Source organism: Pseudoliparis swirei, chromosome 15 (genome assembly GCF_029220125.1).
Source record: "Pseudoliparis swirei isolate HS2019 ecotype Mariana Trench chromosome 15, NWPU_hadal_v1, whole genome shotgun sequence".
Lineage (NCBI taxonomy): Eukaryota > Metazoa > Chordata > Actinopteri > Perciformes > Liparidae > Pseudoliparis > Pseudoliparis swirei.
Window position 1 is genome coordinate 12,134,314 of NC_079402.1, and position 19,300 is coordinate 12,153,613.

The following is a 19,300-nucleotide window of genomic DNA, read 5'->3' on the forward strand; positions in this document are numbered from 1 at the left end:
CCACCATGAGAATGACTAACAGTACAAAAGCCCTCAGCATTTATGAACTAAGTACATGACAAGACTACATTTACCTCAGTAAGAGCAGATTTCACCAGAAAGTGAATGCGCAATAAAATAAACATACATCTAGTGTCTTACATGTTCAGCAGTGAACCACGAGAGGGAAGCAAAGAGAGTCAAACAATAGTTTGTGTAATTCCCTGAGATGTGTGTATTCCTTCACACCTTAAACAACGCACAGTAAGATGCTTATTATTTAAGAAAGGACAGCACTTATGGACTTTGAGCACATATGAGGGGAACCCGGAAGACTGAGGTAGTAAAAACTAATTACCGTGAATCTGTTATGTATTACAAGTTAAAGAGGGATTTTTGTTTAGCATCTCAAAAGCCTATAACAAATTAACTTGGGTAAATTCACTTCCTCGTCCCTTACATGTAAACTACAACATGCAAGCGACAATAAAGATGTATATGTATGAGTAAGAATAAATAGTTGAGTTGACATAATGGGCATTATTATCACATTGTAAACACATTATTGCTTCAGCTAAAAACAGTCATAGTATTGTATCAATTAACAAATACAAGATTGTCCATTATGACAGCAGATAGCAGTGAGAGTGGACTCTTTCCGATAAAGACAAGCGTGAGTCGACCTGCGGCTCCGTTAATGAGCTGTTCTGATTCACAGAGCAACTTTGCCCTCTGCCATGTTTACAATCACTTAAAGCAAAAGCAAATATGGGGAAGAAAAGTCATAGTTAAGACTGGAAAACCTACAATTGTGCAGGCCGTCAGAAACAATTAGATGTGTGAATACTCATGCACAATATTAACATGTTTTAAATGTAATACATATTACAGTGCGGTTTACTTTTAACATGCACAATGCACACCAGACCTGTGTAGAGTAGTGAACCATTTAAAAAGGTTTTCTACTTGAGAACAATATATCTTGTGTACTGGAGGAGTTGAGTCGCCATTCACTGCATGCATACATTAATAATGATGCTGTTTGGAAAAATGTCTGCCATTCATCTTATTTAAGAGGGTTGTGGGAAAACAGATGATGTGGTTATGAATTACATTCATAAAGAATCACTTCAATATAAATTATGCAACAGCATTTGGGGCCAGTCAAGTTTCTTCAACCAAAATAACCATGAAAGAAAACAGCCACACACAGGAGGATGAGGGCGTTTGCGTTGACAACGTTCCTCCACAGCGGCACCTCTGATGTGTCTGTGAGCTTCTTCTGCAGCTCGGCCTGCTCCTCTGGACTCAGCGGGGGGGCCTGTTGCTGCTCCAGGCCACAGAAGCACATCACCGCCTTCTTGCAAAAGCCTGGTTCCTCCTCGGGCTCTGTGATGGAAGAGATAAAGACGATGAATAAAAGCTGCCTGGGTGTGTGTTCACACGTTAATATTGCACGTCTGCTGATTACCTTCTATCTCCATATTGTTGGACTCTTGGTTATCAATCCAATCATCCTGCTCAAGGTCCACCCTCTCCTCTGTACGGTTCCTCAGGACCCAGCACAGTCGATACAACTAGACAGGAAACGCAACATTGAATTACATGAATCATAAAGTTGGTTGTATCTGTGCCTTCCAGTGATGTTCGGGGATCAATTATTGATCAAGCCTTATCTCACAGCGGTCACGTACATGCTTGTCGTCAATGGGTTTGGTCATCAGAGAGACTCCCAGGATGATGACACAGGAGACAACAAACAGGATGATGGAGAAGTAGAGGTAGTGGACTCCACAGATGATGGTGGGACAGTTACTGGGGTTAATGCAGCTGCCTGTCCCAAAGGCAAACTCAGCAATCATCCTGGACAGGCCGATAAGAAGGCCGATTGTGAGGCCGTAGAATGCACCCTGAGGAAAGAAGCAGGACACCCTCTCAGTCGGCTGCATGTATTAGGGAAGGGTCTACTGAAGTGGTGCTACATGCTGATCCTAGCATGCTAACATGTCCGCGATGTCAAAGCTCAGCTGTAGATTTAAGTGTCATGTTCACTTTGTTCACCGCTTCATGCAGGTGTACGATCTGACAGCTGATTATAACCAACCAAACACAAAGTCCAGCTGAGGCTGTCGAGAATATCAAAATAGATTTTGGGTCATAAACAAAGTATAAGACTAAATAAAAATCATATGATTTGATGATGACACCTGATAAAATGATACTGGGTGAACACTTATGGAACATTATTGTAATTCAGAGGGACGTGAATATGTGTCGCCTACAACATTGCATGACAATCCATCCATTAGCTGTCGAGAAAACTGCTGGCGCCGCGAGAGGAAAGAGTCACTGGGCTTCTGCCTCTGAGGGACAATGGATGTCAACGACTTTCATGGCAAACCAACAAGTAGTTGTTGAGATATGTCGGTCTGTAATTAAGAGAGTGACCACGCAAAACTAAATGAATCCCAATAGTCTGTAAAGCATTCTATTGGGCACAGGCACGTGCACAGATAGAGCCCTAGTGGTGCTCAAGCACCAGCCCCTTTGCCCTGGATGAGTCAAGGGCCCTTTTTGCTGGAGACACATTTTTTTTATTCATCCGTATTTAAGAATAAAAGTTACTCTTTCTGTCATCAAGTCCCCCAAAATGTGTTTTAATATCCGACGGGGCATTTAATTGAGTTCTTGTGGGAATTTCGCCTAGACCCGCTCCGCGGTGCTCACGAGCACCCCCCCCCCCCCTCCCTCCTCCACTTCCTCCTCTGCGCAGTGCTCCTCACGCCACCAAACGGCTGCACCTCCTTCTCCTCTGACCCGCAGCACCAGACACACAGGTCCTGACGGTGTTTGTCCCCTAACGTTGTTTTGTGATAAATCAACCACAACATTAGCGCTGCTGAAAACATGACGTCACAACTGGTCCGACGTTTCCTAAAAAAATAAACAAACAAAAACTCAGTGATTTCAAAGCCTCGTCCAGCTGTTTACTGACGTTAGTTATGTTTAGAGAATAGAGAGAGGGAGAGAGAGAGAGAGAGAGGGAGAGAGAATTCAAGAGAAAAGAGAGAGAGAGGGAGGAGAGAGAGAAAAGCGAGAGAGGGAGAATTCTTATTCCGTTCTATTCAACAGGGGCTTGTCTAGGATTTGCGTGGCCAGACTGAAAAAAAAATCATACGGCCTCTCTTGTTCAGAGGGCCGGGCCAAATGTGGAGGCGGGCCGTATCCGGCCCGCGGGCCTTAGTTTGAGGACCACTGCTCTTGGCTGTTGATGTCTATCAATATCGCTCATTTTGAAAATGACGTAAGAGGGCAATACGGATCCGTGTCAGACCAGCGAGGAGGGCAATACGTGGCATGACGCCCATTAGCCAATCAGAATGCTTGTACTGTTGTTGCTATATAATAATTCATCTTTATTCATAAAGAAAATGTAAGCTAGCTGTCTGATGCTGCCAGAGGAGACGCAGGTTGAGGACAGCATCATCAGTGTATTGATGCTTATGCTTCAACTCTGTCAGAATTTTTTTTTGGCATTGGGTGCCCTTTTTTTGGGTTTGAGCACCTGCCCCCCAAAATGTCTGTGCACGTGCCTGGACACATAACCACCACAGGACTATGAAGCAGCATACAGCAGACACATATAACTGATATGAAATGGACATCATGCAGATTGCATGTGAAGTCATGGCAATAATGAACAAAAAACCAGGACAGGCGGAAGCTGGAGAAATATGCTGATACAGTACTAGCAGCATCATGAGGGGGAGGGAGTTGGTGAATTAATGACTGACAGATCAGCTGATGACATCAGTATTTTTCCGAAGCTAATATGACAATCATGTTATTAAAAACCATATCAACAGGAGGTCCATCGTCACGCCACTTCCCAGTCTTTTAGGACGCTAACACGCCAAACTAAGATAGTTAACCTAGCAAACATTGTACTGGCTTAACATCAGCATGTTAGCATTGTCAACGCTCTAACCACCTCAGAGATGCAAGCATTGTATAAGGCTCTTGTTTATATGCAACACACAATAGATTGTTCTCTCGAGAAATGTGTAAAATAATGTAATCGGAATGTCTAAATAAAGAAATGAATCAGGTGTAAAACTCACAGACTCGTTGACACGCTTGCAGAAGATGGCAAGCATGAAGACAGCTGCAACAGGTGGTGTGAGGTAGCTGGTGATGGACTGGATGTAGTCAAACAGCTGACCACTCTGGGCCGATTGCACCACAGGGATCCATGCTATGCTCACACCAATCAGGGCCACGATAAACACTCTATGCACAGACAGAGTTAGTGGCACGAAACTCTCTCATCATCCGAAAGCTCAAGAAACGGAACGCTAAATGTCTTTTACCTGCCGGCAATCATGAGTTCCTTTTCACTGGCTGTGCGGCGAATCTTAGTGTAGATGTCCATTGTGAAGAGAGTACTGGCACTGTTGAAGATGGAGGTAAGTGAGCTCATCAGAGAGGCCATCATCACCGACATCATGAGACCGCGCAGACCTGACACACGAGAGAAGAACAGATTCAAATGGGAACACAAAAAGGCTGCTGTTCGTATTCCCAGCTCACAAGAGAAGGTCTTCAGCCACACACCGTTGGGCATGAGATCCAGCACCAGTTTGGGATAAGCGATGTTGGTGCAGCCCACACTGGCACCACAGTATTTCTCACATTCAGTTGGATCCACACATGCCACCGCATCTTGAAGGACATGAACAAGATCAGCAGGAGGTTAAGGAAGACATACATCCCCCATTATGGTAAGATGTGCATGAGCTACATGACGTTCAGCCAGTGAGCTTGATTCCAACAACACCAGTCACATCTCAAACTCACTCACCTGTATAGAGGATCCTGCTTATCATCCCGGGGAAAACCATGAGGAACATCGGGAGCAGCTTCAGGTAGCCGCATAAGATACAGCCTGCCTTAACGTGAGATAAATTCTTAGCTGAGAGGCATCGCTGGACAATCACCTACGGGAAATGTCACAAACGGGAAAAGATCAGTAGTGCCATGATGCAATCAGAAAACGGGGTGGGTAAAGGGATGTTTGAAAAAAACCCAGTTATAATGGACTCTGAAGCTATTGTCTCTATTTCAGGTTAAACATATTTGCAGAGACAATACATCACTAAAGCCATCAAAGCCAATTTGCTTACTGATACGTACTCTCCTCTGAGCGTTGATAAAGGTGAACGATAATCTGTTCATCTGTGTGCTGGATGTCAACGTTTCAATTTGCATCTACTTCTGTGCCAAGATCCAGCAATGGTATGCTTGATAATCTTATCTCAGTCTCTGGGAGTGCTTAAGAAAAAAACTAAAAAACATGTCACTCCTCATTTTGAAGGCACCTCAGACCGCTTCAGTGAGTCTGGCAAAAACAGGAAAGATTAAGGAACTTCATGTCCGTACAATTGTGGGGCAACCAATTGAATGAGTCTATGGGTGTGTGTGTGTGTGTGTGTGTGTGCGGGGAGGGGTCATATTGGGAACTGACCTGATCAGTGCACCAGTACCAGGTGGCCTGAATGGTGAGTCCGAAGACGAGGCCAGGCCATGGCAGGTCTCCCGTAATCGCATTCCTAAAAATGTGGAAGGCGTCGGCCCGAGGCTCGTAGCAGCTCGCACTGAAGTTGCCCGTGATGGAGGGGACGGACTCCATGTAGCGATGCTGGAAGCTTTCATAGCCTCCCACCTCATTGAAAGCTGCACGTGTGTGTAAGAGACTGACTTCATAATCGTATTTATTTACTGTCACAAACAGTGTTTTTCTCATCACAATGAATTAATACAACAGAGGATAAGGATTTTTCTAAAAGGAAAATACAATATTACCAAAGCCCATGAGGATGAATGATCCAACGACCATGACCACGGTCTGTAAGGTGTCTGTGTAGATCACTGCAGCCAATCCACCTGAGATATAGTATGCAAGGTTATCAGTTTATGTACATTACATTCAAAATTCACCCATTTTATCAACACTAATGTACAGAACTGAACTTAAAGGAGAGCACTTGGCACATGATCCAATTCATCGCAGGCTGGGTGATTCAGTGGTACGCTTGTTTTGTGTGGTTATTCTTTGTAAAGCTAAAGTTCAGGTGTGTATGCGTTATTTCAAAACAGCAACAGAAGGCCATTTCCTGCTTATCGCATACCATGGGTAATTAACCACATTAACACATTAGACAGAAGGAGACAGTGTGTGCATGTGTCTATCTTCGTCTCTATATATGGTCTTCAGAAGACTTTAGCCCCATTCATAATGCCACCAAGTAGATAAGACTTCTGGCTATGATTTATGAGTTTGTTGGAAAAGAGAATGCACGCCAGGGGAACAGACCTGTCACAGTGTACAGCGCAGTAATCAATAGCAGCATGATGACAGCAAGGTAGATATTCAATCCAAGCGCCTGGTTGATAAAAATGGCACCAGAGAACATGTCTGCCTGAGTGGAGAGGAGAGGGGAAAACCCATCATTTCAATCAACAATGTAGAATACAATGTTGACATAGAGGACATCATTAAGGATACGATGTGGTGACTTACTGAGATCTTAGTGAAAACATACAGGAAGAGGGACAGCACAGAGAGATAGATGCGAATACGCTGTCCTCCAAACCTCTTCTTCAGGTACTCAGGCATGGTGATCACCTAAAATCATAAAGAATAAATTAGATCTTCATTTGTGTTTGTTTGACTAACTTTTTTCCTCTCATGTTGCCGTTTTATAAATCCAACATATGAGTGTGTTTCAGTTACCCCGGCCTTAATGTAGATGGGCACAAAGATCCATCCCAGAATGACGACCACTATCAGAGCCTGCAACAAGGACACGAGCAATAAATAACAAATGCTCCTCAAAATGCTCCTTTAAAAGATAAAGCTGACTTCTGTTGTTCTGTTTCCTCTGCAGGGTGAAACTCCCATGATCACCTCCACTTATCTCATTTGACAGAGATAACTGATATCATCGGTGACGGGTGTTGATCGTGTAATGGTGGCACATCAGACACGACAACTCACGTTCCATTCAAATCCACCGATGGCGATTCCCCCGGCTGCAGCAGTCCCTGCGATGCCTACAAAGTGGCCACTGCCAATGTTGCTGGCAAACAGCGACGCTCCAATCTGCAGAGTGCATAGTTATTATTATCATGAATCATTATCTCTGAATAATTTGCATCACTTCTAAGATTCACAGCTGACTTCTCTGCTATGCCACGTAGTTAATAGAATATGAAAGATACTTTTGTTCAACCTGATGTATTATGTTATACTAGCAAAGAGCGCAAACAATAAAACCCTGTAATCAGTGAACAAGAGATACCCACCGGCCACCACACCATACTCCTCCCCGCAAGGAAGAAGCCCCCGACTGTGGATCGGTTGGTGCTGACCATCGCCTACAGGATCAGGGCACAGTTTAGAAAATCCAGAAATACATTTGTGCAACACAGCAACAGGCTCTCTATTCCAAAAGTCTTTACACATTTATTATTGATAGCATTACACTTTATATGCAGCTGTGATAAAAACTCAATCACAGCATATAACATCGCAGTAGCAGTGCTTCTGATATATGTATTTAAATATGTGCATTCCCTCAATGTAAAGAAATCAGGCCTGGAATAAAATACTGTAAACCAGGTTGTTGAGTTAGATGTTGTGATTGACTAATATGAGTCAACTGCATATTATTTATTCCAAAGTGCAGTTGGAGTGGTGCTAAAACACAAGGCCTCTGTTCTAAAAGTGAGATGCCTCGTGTATCAAAACATTAATGATTATTATCCTGAATTTTCCAACCAAAAGTAAATCAGTATATTTAGTCTCATGACTCAATACAGACTTCTTCTTTTTATATCGACTGAAAAACAAACTATAAATCTCACAACTGTGAAACTGGTGAGGAGTTAATTATTCACAGAGAAGAGGCATTTTGAAGAACGGTCAGCTGAAAGACTGAGAGCCTCACCCATATTCCGACAGCCAAGACAACCAAAAAGTAAATCACAATAACGGAGATATCCGCTGGGTTGTTAAGAGCCACAGTGGTCGTGCCTGTGCCATTTCTTGCATTGTTCCTTATGAAGGAGAATCCAAAATAATCCTGAGACATAATGCCGAGAGGGTGACCAGAGAACAGCAGTGTTGTTGAGTCGCTCCTCTTTGACCGGAGCACCTGTACAGACACTTATGCACCTTTGGAGGAGGTGTGTTTGAGTATTTGGAGGTGTGTTCGAGTATTTCAATATTTTATCTAATAAAAGGTCAACTATTGTGTTTGGTTTAAAGTTTATTTGGATCTGAAAACATAACCTTGCTGACACAATACAGTGTTTGTGTATATTGGTAACCTTTCAGCAAATACAAAAATAAATGCTGTTAATGATCCACCCCTGAGGAATTACCACAAGTAAAGAAATATGTGGATCGACAGGTTTCATCAGCACTGCAGCCAAGTTCAACTTCATCCAAATCAATTCCAAGACAAACATTTACATATCAAACACAAAAACGAAAGAAAAAAAGGAAATCATACTGTTCTGTAGAATAAACCACAATTAAAGTGTGTAATCACCTGCACCAGCTATATATATATATATATATATATATATATATATATAACATGTTGCCATTTATTTTTTATACACTAACAGATTAATCTGCAATAACTGCAAATACTATCATCAATCTCATAAAGTATTTAAAGCAAAGTGAGGCCTGTATTTTATTTTGTATATCTAAACAAGTGTGGAAATATTCTCTCATTTACTGTAATTCTTGTAGAAATGAAAGGCACTTAACACTAACTTCACTCCACCAACAGTGAACACTACTTTATCCTTTCAAACAAAGTGGTTATTTGGGTTAATTATTAGACGAAAGGCAAATGTTTGAAGAAAGTTACAGATGAGACAGAAGAAAAAACGTGTTGCTTGTCATATGATACAAGTTAAAGAATGTACAAGCAGCCACTAGATGTCTCTATAGGACAGTGAAACTAATCTAATTCAGGGGACCATGAGCTCATACAGATATTTAAGAGTATACAGTAATATTCACCGTGTTTACTTGTACTTTACATTATATAATACTTTCTACAGCAACTTCCATTTCAGACGGATGTACATTTTACTCAACTACATTTATTTGATCATGTTAGTTACTCTGAAGATTCAAAAATAATATCTAACATATCATCACCAATGGGCTGCATGGTGGTGTAGTGGCTAGCACTGTCGCCTCACAGCAAGAGGTGCCCGGGTTCGGGTCTCGGTCTGGGCCGTCCTTCTGTGTGGAGTTTGCACGTTCTCCCCATGTCAGTGTGGGTTCCCACCTTGTTCTCCGGCTTCCTCCCAGAGACATGCAGATCAGGTTAATCAGACTCTAAATTGCCCGTAGGTATGAATTGGAGCGTGAATAGTTATCAATATGTACCCTATGACAGACTGGTGACCACTATCATCCAATGTCAGCTGGGATCGGCTCCAGTTCCCCACGCTGAATGTGATAAGTGATTTGGATATGGGAATACCAGCAACTATTTTATTCAGATGAACTATACTATATTACAATTCAGACTCCTAAATGTGCCAGTTACTTTTAAATTCTGATACTCTGTACATTGTAACACTAACTTTGTATTCTTTCTAAAATAATATTGCTGCGCATACTTTTTACTCATAATTTGGACACCGACTTTTACTTTTACTCTAGTTAAAATGCACAGCGCTTCCCCCGCCACTGTTTGCTCCTCAAACTTGTTCTGCATCACATCTGAGAGACAAACCTAACAGTCGTCCCTTTTCACAGGAGTCGTTTTGACAAGTTGTCGCAGGTGTGACTGATCACATTAATTATGGCCCTGTGTCATCGAGGTGGACCAGGGCCCTGGTATTGTTGTGCATGCTGGCTCACTCCAATGGTGTGACGCACTCACTAGAATGGGGCCATCGTTAATGTGATCAATTACACCTGTGTCAAAGCCCTTCACAGTCTATCCACACAGATGCTTTTTTTAAACTTTTGAGTCCTGATTAGACTTCTCAAGTGGACAGGCATGACAGCTCCAGCACTCTCATGTGGCATAACTTACACTGGTGTCACTGTTAGTGCCTTGTATAGTTCGGTGACACCAGGTCATCCCCGGCGTGGCTCCATCCAGCTTCAACTGACTGGAGGTCTAATTAAAAACACCATGATGTACCTGTTGTGTGTACTGGGTGCTCACTCAGGGTCCCAGCGTGCAGTGGAGTATAATTGGAAAAGTATTGTTCTTTTGTCTTAACATTTACATTTTAGTTACACAAAGTCAACAACAACAATAACAATTGTTATGACATGACAGTGATGGTCAGTATGTTCCCCTTTTTTTTATTTGTAGCCTACATATGGTGGTTCTATTGGACACACAAAGACAAAGAGAGAGACAGACACACACAAAGAGAGAGACAGAGACACACACACACACACACACACAAAGACAGAGAGAGAGACAGACACACACACAGAGAGAGAGACAGAGACACACACACACACACAAAGACAGAGACACACACACAAAGACAGAGAGACAGACACACACACAAAGAGAGAGACAGAGACACACACACACAAAGACAGAGAGACACACACACACACACAGAGAGAGACAGAGACACACACACACAAAGACAGAGACACACACACACACAAAGACAGAGAGAGAGACAGACACACACACACACAAAGACAGAGAGAGAGACAGACACACACACTGTTAGAAGTGGGACAAATAAATGCGAATTTTTCTGGGATTAGCGAGAATAGACCAGGCCGGGAAAAGTAAATGCGGAATGTGGGTAATAAAACCGATCAAAGGGGACCCCAGTTCCATTAGACTACGACAATAGGAAAGCAACAAGGAATCCATCATGCCGGCCGACAAGGAGAGTGGCTGTAAAATCAGATGAAAGCATCGAGGCCATCGCTGGGACGAAAAGCAGAGGGCCAGGTGTGACAGAACAGGGGTCCTGAGAGGTCAGCGGAGGCATTTACAACCGGCTCGACACGACTGGACCATGGCACCTCTTGTGATATTTAAATGAAGACCTGGTTGATTGTGTGTTCAGGAGCCAAAATCCTGACCAAATGGGCCAGAGAGGAAGTTACTACGAAAGTGGATAAACACGAGCCTGGATTCATGTGTGTTAACCTGCCTGTAGATCAATGGTCATTGATATGATAATGTGATATATGTCTCCCAATATGTTCGGTATCCTAACCCCCGGTTAGAGAGTGTTTGATGTCACTGGCATCGGGAAGTCTCACCAGGTCTGAAAGGATCATAAAGCGGGTACCCTAAATGCCTGAGAGATAAGAGAAGACAACGGTCCCCCTCTTTGAAGTGGGACAGAGAGTCTCTCCAGAACCTCTCAGGAAGAGAGGGAGGGGGGGATGAACCCCCCATCAGCACCCCAAAGAGGGGGACGGATATCCGGTAAAAGTGGGAGGAGCCGAGGGCATAAAGGTGACGATCAGAAGAAAGAGGAGGCTGAAGAAAAAGAGTTTTTTAAGTTCTTGTGACTTTTGCGTCAGGCTCCCGAGAGGGAAATCATTAATAATTGTACTTTGTTTATTTCTTTCTTCCTTTTTTGAATAAAATACTTGGCTGCCTTGCAGTCTTAAACTTTACATTCGGTTCGTGGACCTACTTTTTTGTGAGTCCTATTTCTTCACCCGTCAACCCGCCCGAGGAGACCCAACGAGGAGACCCGAAAGCGGACCCCCGCCGCCCCCGAGGTGAGTCTGAGCGACATCTGCACGGCTACACCCACTGATCTACGTCACTCAGGGCACATACTGATTCCTCACACACTGGTAACTGACATTTTGTACTGACGAGAGAAATCGCTGCAGCTGGTAGACCTCCGGCTCTCGGCCGAGCCGTGGTTGGCTCCGGGACCAAGAGAGGGACTCATAACACTTGAGTCCTCGTCGCGGAGTTTGTCCTAAGAATAAGAATATTGATAAGTGTCCTGCCAGCCGCTCTACGAGCCTAGTAACCTCGAGCGTGTTTGGAAGGAGACTAGATTATTGAATACCCAGCATTTCTCTCCGCGGAGATCGATCTGACATCATCCGGGGTGCCGCGTGCCGGGAATAACAGCTACCACTGTCTATGTGCACGCGCGTCATTCATCCAGTAGGGGCGAGATCCCCCTAGCGACGCTGGCACTCAGTGGCACTTGCCAGTAGTTGCCACAGCTACTCAGTGGCAGTTGCCGGCAGTTGCCGGCAGTTGCCGGCAGTTGCCGGCAGTTGCCGGCAGTTGCCGGCAGTTGCCGGCAGTTGCCGGCAGTTGCCGGCAGTTGCCAGCAGTTGCCAGCAGTTGCCACTACTAGTCAAAAAGTGCCACTACTAGTCAAAAAGTGCCAGCAGACGGAGGGTCGGCCAGGCGCGTCTGCGGCATGTCTGCGCAGTGACGAGTCTGCGACGATTTAGTGACAAGCTCCACTGAAGTGCCCGGACAGCGGAATAAATTACTTTCATGATCACAAAATGGAGGAGCTGCGGTTTAGCTAGATAGATAGATACACAGATGGATATATATATACATATATGTATATATAGAGATAATTTGTGTCTTTTTGTAGACTTACAATATGCAATAAGATAGTTCTGTACATTACTGCTATACTATATTTAATATTAGTTTGCTTCTATATATTTGTAAGGTGCTGTGATGCTTGAGTTAGGTTTATAAATGCAATTAATGTGATGGTTATTAATTGAATACTAGGCCAACATTAAATTACACATCAAAGCACATATATTTGCTGAATCAATAAAGCTACAGTTGTCATGGGTGTGAACAGAATATGAAAAGAACGAGACGCAGAGAAAGTCAGGAAACAGTATTCACGGAACGTATTTGTAAATATGAAACACATTTAATAAAACAAAACACAACATGTAAAATAATAAACTCTCATTACGCAACTAATCACAGTGCTTGAATGACCCATCCACCTTGTAACCCTTGTCCATGAATTCCTCAGAAAACCTATTATAATCACTTTGATATTCAAAGTTGAAATCAAAGAGTCTTTCAGCTCCGTCGTCTTCTTCTTCTTCTCCCGCATGTGCTTTTCCGATGGCCAGCTGTTCTGATCGGCCCATTAGCGTCAGTGCGGGTAATGTCACCTTCCCCTTCAAAGGCCATGTCTGGCACCACTTGGCTGCCAACAGAGCATGCTCAATTTTTTGGAATTTTCCAGAATTCTGCATGAGAAGAATATGAACATTACAAAAACACACACCATTTATTTCAAGTACATTTCGTTTTTAAGTCACTTTGACTATACAATATGAAACAATAGCTAAATGTAATTAATTAAGAAAGAAAAGCGATACATTTGAATTCTAAATCAGCACAGTAATACTGTAGGAGCTATTTATTTTGTGTTAGTATTTAGTTATTCTATTTGTAAGTATTCTTGTTTAATTATTCTAGATGTTTGCCTATTCAGAATATACATATATTTGTTAAATTAAGCCATTTGTCGTTGTTGTCTATGTATACTTAGTCTTTGGTTTGTTCCTTTGTTTATGAATTGGGTAATGCTACTGATTTATCGAACAAATGGCCACTACAAATACTATTTCAAAATGTCTATAGTGATCTGCACTTAATGCTTGTGTACTGTGGCTGGAGTTCCTTGAGCACCATGTATGTTGTTTCAAAACCACAAATGGATGGATGGAGTAGGTGGTAGAAGCAGGATTTCACTGCAGTGTAAATAATATGGTGGTACTCCAATTTGGAGTCCACCAGCAAAGTATGTACAATGTTCCTAGAGTTCTTATATAAAGGAGGGAGACTTTATCCTTTTGTTTAACTGTGTAATTATTTGTTCAGACATGATATATCAGACTTTTAACAATTACCTGTTGGTCTGTCGGCTCAGGTGCAGGGCTGTCGTTTTCCTTTTCTCTTCCACTTGAAATTAACAGAGAGTAAATTGTGACATTACTTTCACGATTGACTTTTCTTAAAATGTCACACTTTACAGAGAGTGCTGGATTATTATGGCAAACTGATTATAGGCATACAGTTAGCTGTAGAAACACAATTCTTCAAATACATATGAGAAATTGCATTTCCCTTCATCACTAAACCTGTTAGTGTTCATAAAAATGCATGAAATCTACATTTAACACACAAAAGCAAAGGAATTACTTAGATCTCATAAAGAAAAAGGTCTTACCTGTGTGCATCTTCCTGTTTTAAGAGGAGGCTTTCTGCCTCGTGTCTCCAAAGACCCAGTGTTTTTCTCAGCCACTGAATTGTTACCTTAAAAGCAACATAAATTCACATTTTGTGACCACATTTAAGTTCTGTGTGTACAAAGTTGTGAAATCAAATTAATCCAAGATGTAACAATTTCACCAAACCTTTACTAATGCGCCATTTGGGCATACAACTATCAGCAGGGCCACCAGAAAGCTTGTTCAAATGAATACTCCTGACTTATTCAACAAAGTATGGTCATGAAATCTATTTTTGTGCTGTATGTTCATTTATTACACCATTATCGAGAGCAAATATATGAATAGAGTCATGCAGTTTATGCTTATGGTTTATGCTTGTGTGTTTTTAGAAAAAATAGCACACATTCACTGGATAACAGTAAAGCATGGGTATATATAAAAAACAACCAAAGTGACAGTGTATTTCACACCAAATACCATTTATTATTATGAATGTGAGGGGTTTTTCTCTCACAATTGATGTGTATATAATATTTATTTTAATAAATACTATGAATCCTACCTCTGGCAGAATTACATCTTCCAGGTACATCTGCTGTTCTAGCTCGTTGCCCGTTACAGGCAGGATGTTCTTGAGCCTTTTGATCATCTCTGAAGTCTAAAACATTTTACAAATGATAGTTATTACATATGAACTCCAAAGTACAGACTTTTTTCAGAAGCTTTGATGAAAATGTCATGCTTCTGTTTTTTGACAAACATTATTAGAAATACAGGTCATACTTTCCTAACGATTAGAGACAAAGAGAAACATGTCTTGCAAGTTACGATGAAACATGGCAATGTTTTGAGCATACCTTCAAGTCATCCAACAATGTGTTGTTGGATGAGTACATCATTTGCAATGCCGGATAAAACTCCTTGTTTTTATGGAGATAGTGTCTGTTGGAAAGAAGCGTGCCATCTCTGATCTTTTGCTCCAGATCCTGCAAAGAGCATAACAATTCTGATGTCATGTATTTCTTTTACCATCTCATGTGAACAAGTTAAAGTATTGATAGCCCAAAATGAATGGGAGTACAAGTACAAGGCACATTTATAAAAGCTGTTTAACACAGTTTAGTAATTTAAACTCTAAATCAGAATAATTTACTGAAAGGTTTGGATTGTGGGTGTCACTGCATTTGAGAAGTTTGACAACCATCCATGTAGCCAACAGACTGCATTTCCAAATACTTTGTCAACATAACAATTATTGCATAATCTTACAAATGTAGGAAGGAGTTATTAAAGACATTTATAAAACTTGTAGTTTTTTTGTTACCTTTCACTGGCACCGACAACTCAGCGGCAAGTGCCGCTCGGTGCCAGTACTCAGCGACAACTCAGCGGCGTGTTTGCGACGAGTCGCCGGCAGCAACACTCAAGTGGCAGGACAGCAGCAAGCGAACGACACTCGCCGAGAAGCTGTGGGTGGAACAACCATTGTTGTTACGACAGATCAGCTGCCGTTAATCAGTTTTATGATCATAGATTGGAGGAGCTCCAGGTTTTTTTATTTACAATTACACTCATATACCATCATATGTATAATATACCCGCCTTTTTAAAATAATAATAATAAAAAAAGATTTGTTTTTTACCATGATCATAGGCCTACTGTTATACCCCCACTATGATACTCTACTCTGAGGAGATGCCACTGTTAGTCTAAAGTTTAATATATTACGAAGTGAAACGTAGTAGAAGCAAAACAATATTAAATATTGTACAGCAGTAATGTACAGCACTATCTTATTGCATATTGTCAGTAAGTGTCTACAAAAAGACAATTATATATTATCACTCCCTCCAGGAATTAGACGCCACCTTTGTTCTTTTTATTTACTGACAGATGTTTATTGGATGCGGGCGCACTTCGCCATCCACCTTCAATCCACCGTCGAACTGTACAAAATACATTTAACAAGGTTGACGTTGACATTACGTAAAATACAGTTGACAAATATATGCGACGAAAACATTAACATAAAACATAAACGTACCTCACTGGCTGCACATAAACCACGAGGGAATGGGTCCACTTTAGACATGTATTCTTCTCTTACTTGCACTTCCTAGCTTCACTTACTTGCACTTCTAGCTTCAACCACATGTTCACCTGAGATTGTTACAATCAAATGCGTCCCAACGCAACACAGGACGCACAAATAGTTCCGACCAAATACAAAACAAAAACAACCATCATTAAATAAACGAGTTGTACAAATAATATATATTCAAGCAAACTTATGACAAATGACATAAATAACATTCATGGCAGTTACATATATATATATCCATCTGTGTATCTAGCTATTTTAGCTATCTATCTATCTAGCTAAACCGCAGCTCCTCCATTCTGTGATCATGAAAGTGATTTATTCCGCTGTCCGGGCACTTCAGTGGAGCTTGTCACTAAATCGTCGCAGACTCGTCAATGCGCAGACATGCCGCAGACGCGCCTGGCCGACCCTCCGTCTGCTGGCACTTTTTGACTAGTAGTGGCACTTTTTGACTAGTAGTGGCACTTTTTGACTAGTAGTGGCATCTGCTGGCAACTGCTGGCAACTGCCGGCAAGTGTCACTGAGTGCCAGTGCTTACACTTTAGACTAACAGTGGCATCTCCTCAAAGTAGAATTTCATGGCGGTATAACAGTATGACATGGTAAAACAATAAATGATATATATATATATATATTTAAAATTATTATTAAAGAAAGGCGGGTACATTATACATTTTGTAGCGACCCTGTGAAGTGGCTGTCAATCACAGTGTGGCACCGTGCGTGCTGGTCGAGGGGCGTACCTGTGATTGGCGGAGTAGAGGGGAGGCGGGGTTAACCTGTCGGAAAACGGAAGTTAAGGGTGGTTGACGGGAACCGTTGTTGTTGACGTTCGAGCTGCTAAACTGAGAGGAGCACGCTGTCTGTGTTGGTGGATGCGAGCACGCTGTCTGTGTTGGTGGATGCCCAATAAAGGGAGGATTAATAACGTCGTCCCGTCTCCGTGTCATCAGTGCCATAACGTCCGAGACGTTACAATATCATGGTATATAAGTGTAATAGGTTACGAAGTGAAACGTAGTAGTAGCAAAACAATATTAAATACAGTACAGCAGTAATGTACAGCACTATCTTATTGCATATTGTAAGTAAGTGTCTACAAGAAGACTATATATATATATATATCCATCTGTGTATCTAGCTATTTTAGCTAGCTATCTAGCTAAACCGCAGCTCCTCCATTCTGTGATCATGAAAGCGATTTATTCCGCTGTCCGGGCACTTCAGTGGAGCTTGTCACTGAGTCGTCGCAGACTCGTCAATGCGCAGACATGCCTCAGACGCGCCTGGCCGACCCTCCGTCTGCTGGCACTTTTTAACTAGTAGTGGCACTTTTTGACTAGCTGCGGCATCTGCTGGCAACTGCTGGCAAGTGTCACTGAGTGCCAGTGCTTAAACTTTAGACTAACAGTGGCATCTCCTCAAAGGAGAATTTCATGGAGGTATAACAGTATGACATGGTAAACAAATTAATTATATATATTTTTTATTAAAGAAAGGCGGGTACATTATACATATCATGGTATATAAGTGTTATATATTACGAAGTGAAACGTAGTAGTAGCAAAACAATATTCAATATAGTACAGCAGTATTGTACAGCAATATCGTATTGCATATTGTAAGTAAGTCTAAAAAAATACATTATCTATGCAAGTCTGTGGCACTTGCCACAGACTTGCCACTGAGGTGCCAGTGAGTTGTCGCTGAGTACTGGCACCGAGCGGCACTTGCCACAGACTTGCCACTGAGGTGCCAGTGAGTTGCCACTGAGGTGCCAGTGAGTTGCCACTGAGGTGCCAGTGAGTTGCCATTGAGTTGTCGGTGCCAGTGATTGCACTCGCCCTCTCTCCATTCATCAGGCCCGAACGATCGCGGAATCATATAGAGGGAGTTACTGATCTCCGCCTCCTCTCCCCCTTAACTCGGTCTTCGCCCTCGCTCGAGTTTCCCGTTCCCCCTCGAAGCGTACGGCGCGGAGACCGTGACCGGGGCCGTTCGTCAGAAGAGAGGGACAGGGCATCGTGACCCGTGTGGACCCGTGTCCTCTCCAGTGCGACAGGTTAGCAGCCGCGCGGTGACGCGCTGCGCCTGGGCGCCGCCGACGTGTTCTTAAAGACAGTTATCTACACGTCTGTCATTAGAGCACGATTATTTCCCCTCAATAAAGTACCCGGTGTGAGCCGGCTCGCACCTCAAACCTTTCCCCCCCCTCCTCTCCATCTCTCCTCTCCCGTCTCGTTCCCGTTTCCCCCCCCCGCTCCTCTCCTCCCCCGGTTTCCCCTACCCGAGAAGACTGCGGCGTGCCTTTTCTTTCCGTCTCTCACCCGAGGCGACAGAATTCGGTTCACGTACGCGTCTCTCTTAACATGGCGCCCGAACAGGGACCTGAGAGGTAGATAGGCTTGTGTATGATACCTTAATTAATCAATACGCGGTTAATTAAATGGAAAATAACGATTCAAGTTTGAAATCTTATTTTAACTTCGAGCACAAGGAGCGGATTCTTCTCTCTCAGGTTAAAACACACGAACCCTCCCCGACGAAAACTGTATGAAACCAGTGAAAACGAACTGAATTGATTTATTTACTGAGCCAGAGAAGGTAACCGGTGATTTCCCGGGGAGCATTCGGACTAACTGTATGTTCTGCACCCGTGCCGGCGAACACCCATTATCTGCCCTCTGCCCTACTCACCGAGGCACTCCACCTGTTTATCGGGGCAATCGAAGCCCGTAATCTGGCCGTCCTTTTCCCTGGAAAAGGAACCGTCCATTTAACGCGGTACCGATCGATTTTCAGAGTTTTGGTAGTTCCGGAGAGGAGGAAATCCTTTAAAACTAGAAGTACTTCACGAGAGGGCGTTTTAAAGGAAGTTAGCATGGAGTAAATAAATCAGTGCGCAATAGGTTGAAGAGTACCTAG

General features: G+C 42.7%; 2 protein-coding genes across 4 annotated transcripts; both read right to left on the reverse strand.

Moving 5' to 3' along the window:
- Window positions 1-1,085: 1,085 nt before the first annotated feature.
- On the reverse strand, window positions 1,086-7,416 carry slc5a1 (solute carrier family 5 member 1). Its single transcript, XM_056432463.1, has 14 exons — window positions 7,345-7,416; window positions 7,037-7,141; window positions 6,773-6,832; window positions 6,560-6,664; window positions 6,353-6,458; window positions 5,842-5,922; window positions 5,504-5,712; window positions 4,841-4,976; window positions 4,594-4,701; window positions 4,350-4,500; window positions 4,101-4,269; window positions 1,674-1,889; window positions 1,451-1,556; window positions 1,086-1,368 (listed from the first exon to the last, which is right to left on the reverse strand). Exons 1-14 carry the CDS (start codon window positions 7,411-7,413, stop codon window positions 1,154-1,156), a joined length of 1,836 nt encoding a protein of 611 aa, XP_056288438.1. The 5' UTR covers window positions 7,414-7,416; the 3' UTR covers window positions 1,086-1,153.
- Window positions 7,417-12,915: 5,499 nt separating this feature from the next.
- On the reverse strand, window positions 12,916-16,424 carry LOC130205341 (uncharacterized). 3 transcript variants are annotated; one of them, XM_056432643.1, is made up of 8 exons: window positions 16,315-16,424; window positions 16,162-16,216; window positions 15,594-15,736; window positions 15,127-15,255; window positions 14,832-14,927; window positions 14,266-14,351; window positions 13,946-13,997; window positions 12,916-13,279 (listed from the first exon to the last, which is right to left on the reverse strand). In XM_056432643.1, exons 4-8 carry the CDS (start codon window positions 15,166-15,168, stop codon window positions 12,998-13,000), a joined length of 558 nt encoding a protein of 185 aa, XP_056288618.1. In that variant the 5' UTR covers window positions 15,169-15,255; window positions 15,594-15,736; window positions 16,162-16,216; window positions 16,315-16,424; the 3' UTR covers window positions 12,916-12,997. The 3 variants fall into 3 exon arrangements, with proteins under 3 accessions (XP_056288618.1, XP_056288617.1, XP_056288616.1); XM_056432642.1 differs by having other exon boundaries at window positions 16,139-16,216; XM_056432641.1 differs by lacking the exons at window positions 15,594-15,736; window positions 16,162-16,216; window positions 16,315-16,424 and having other exon boundaries at window positions 15,127-15,579.
- Window positions 16,425-19,300: the final 2,876 nt, after the last annotated feature.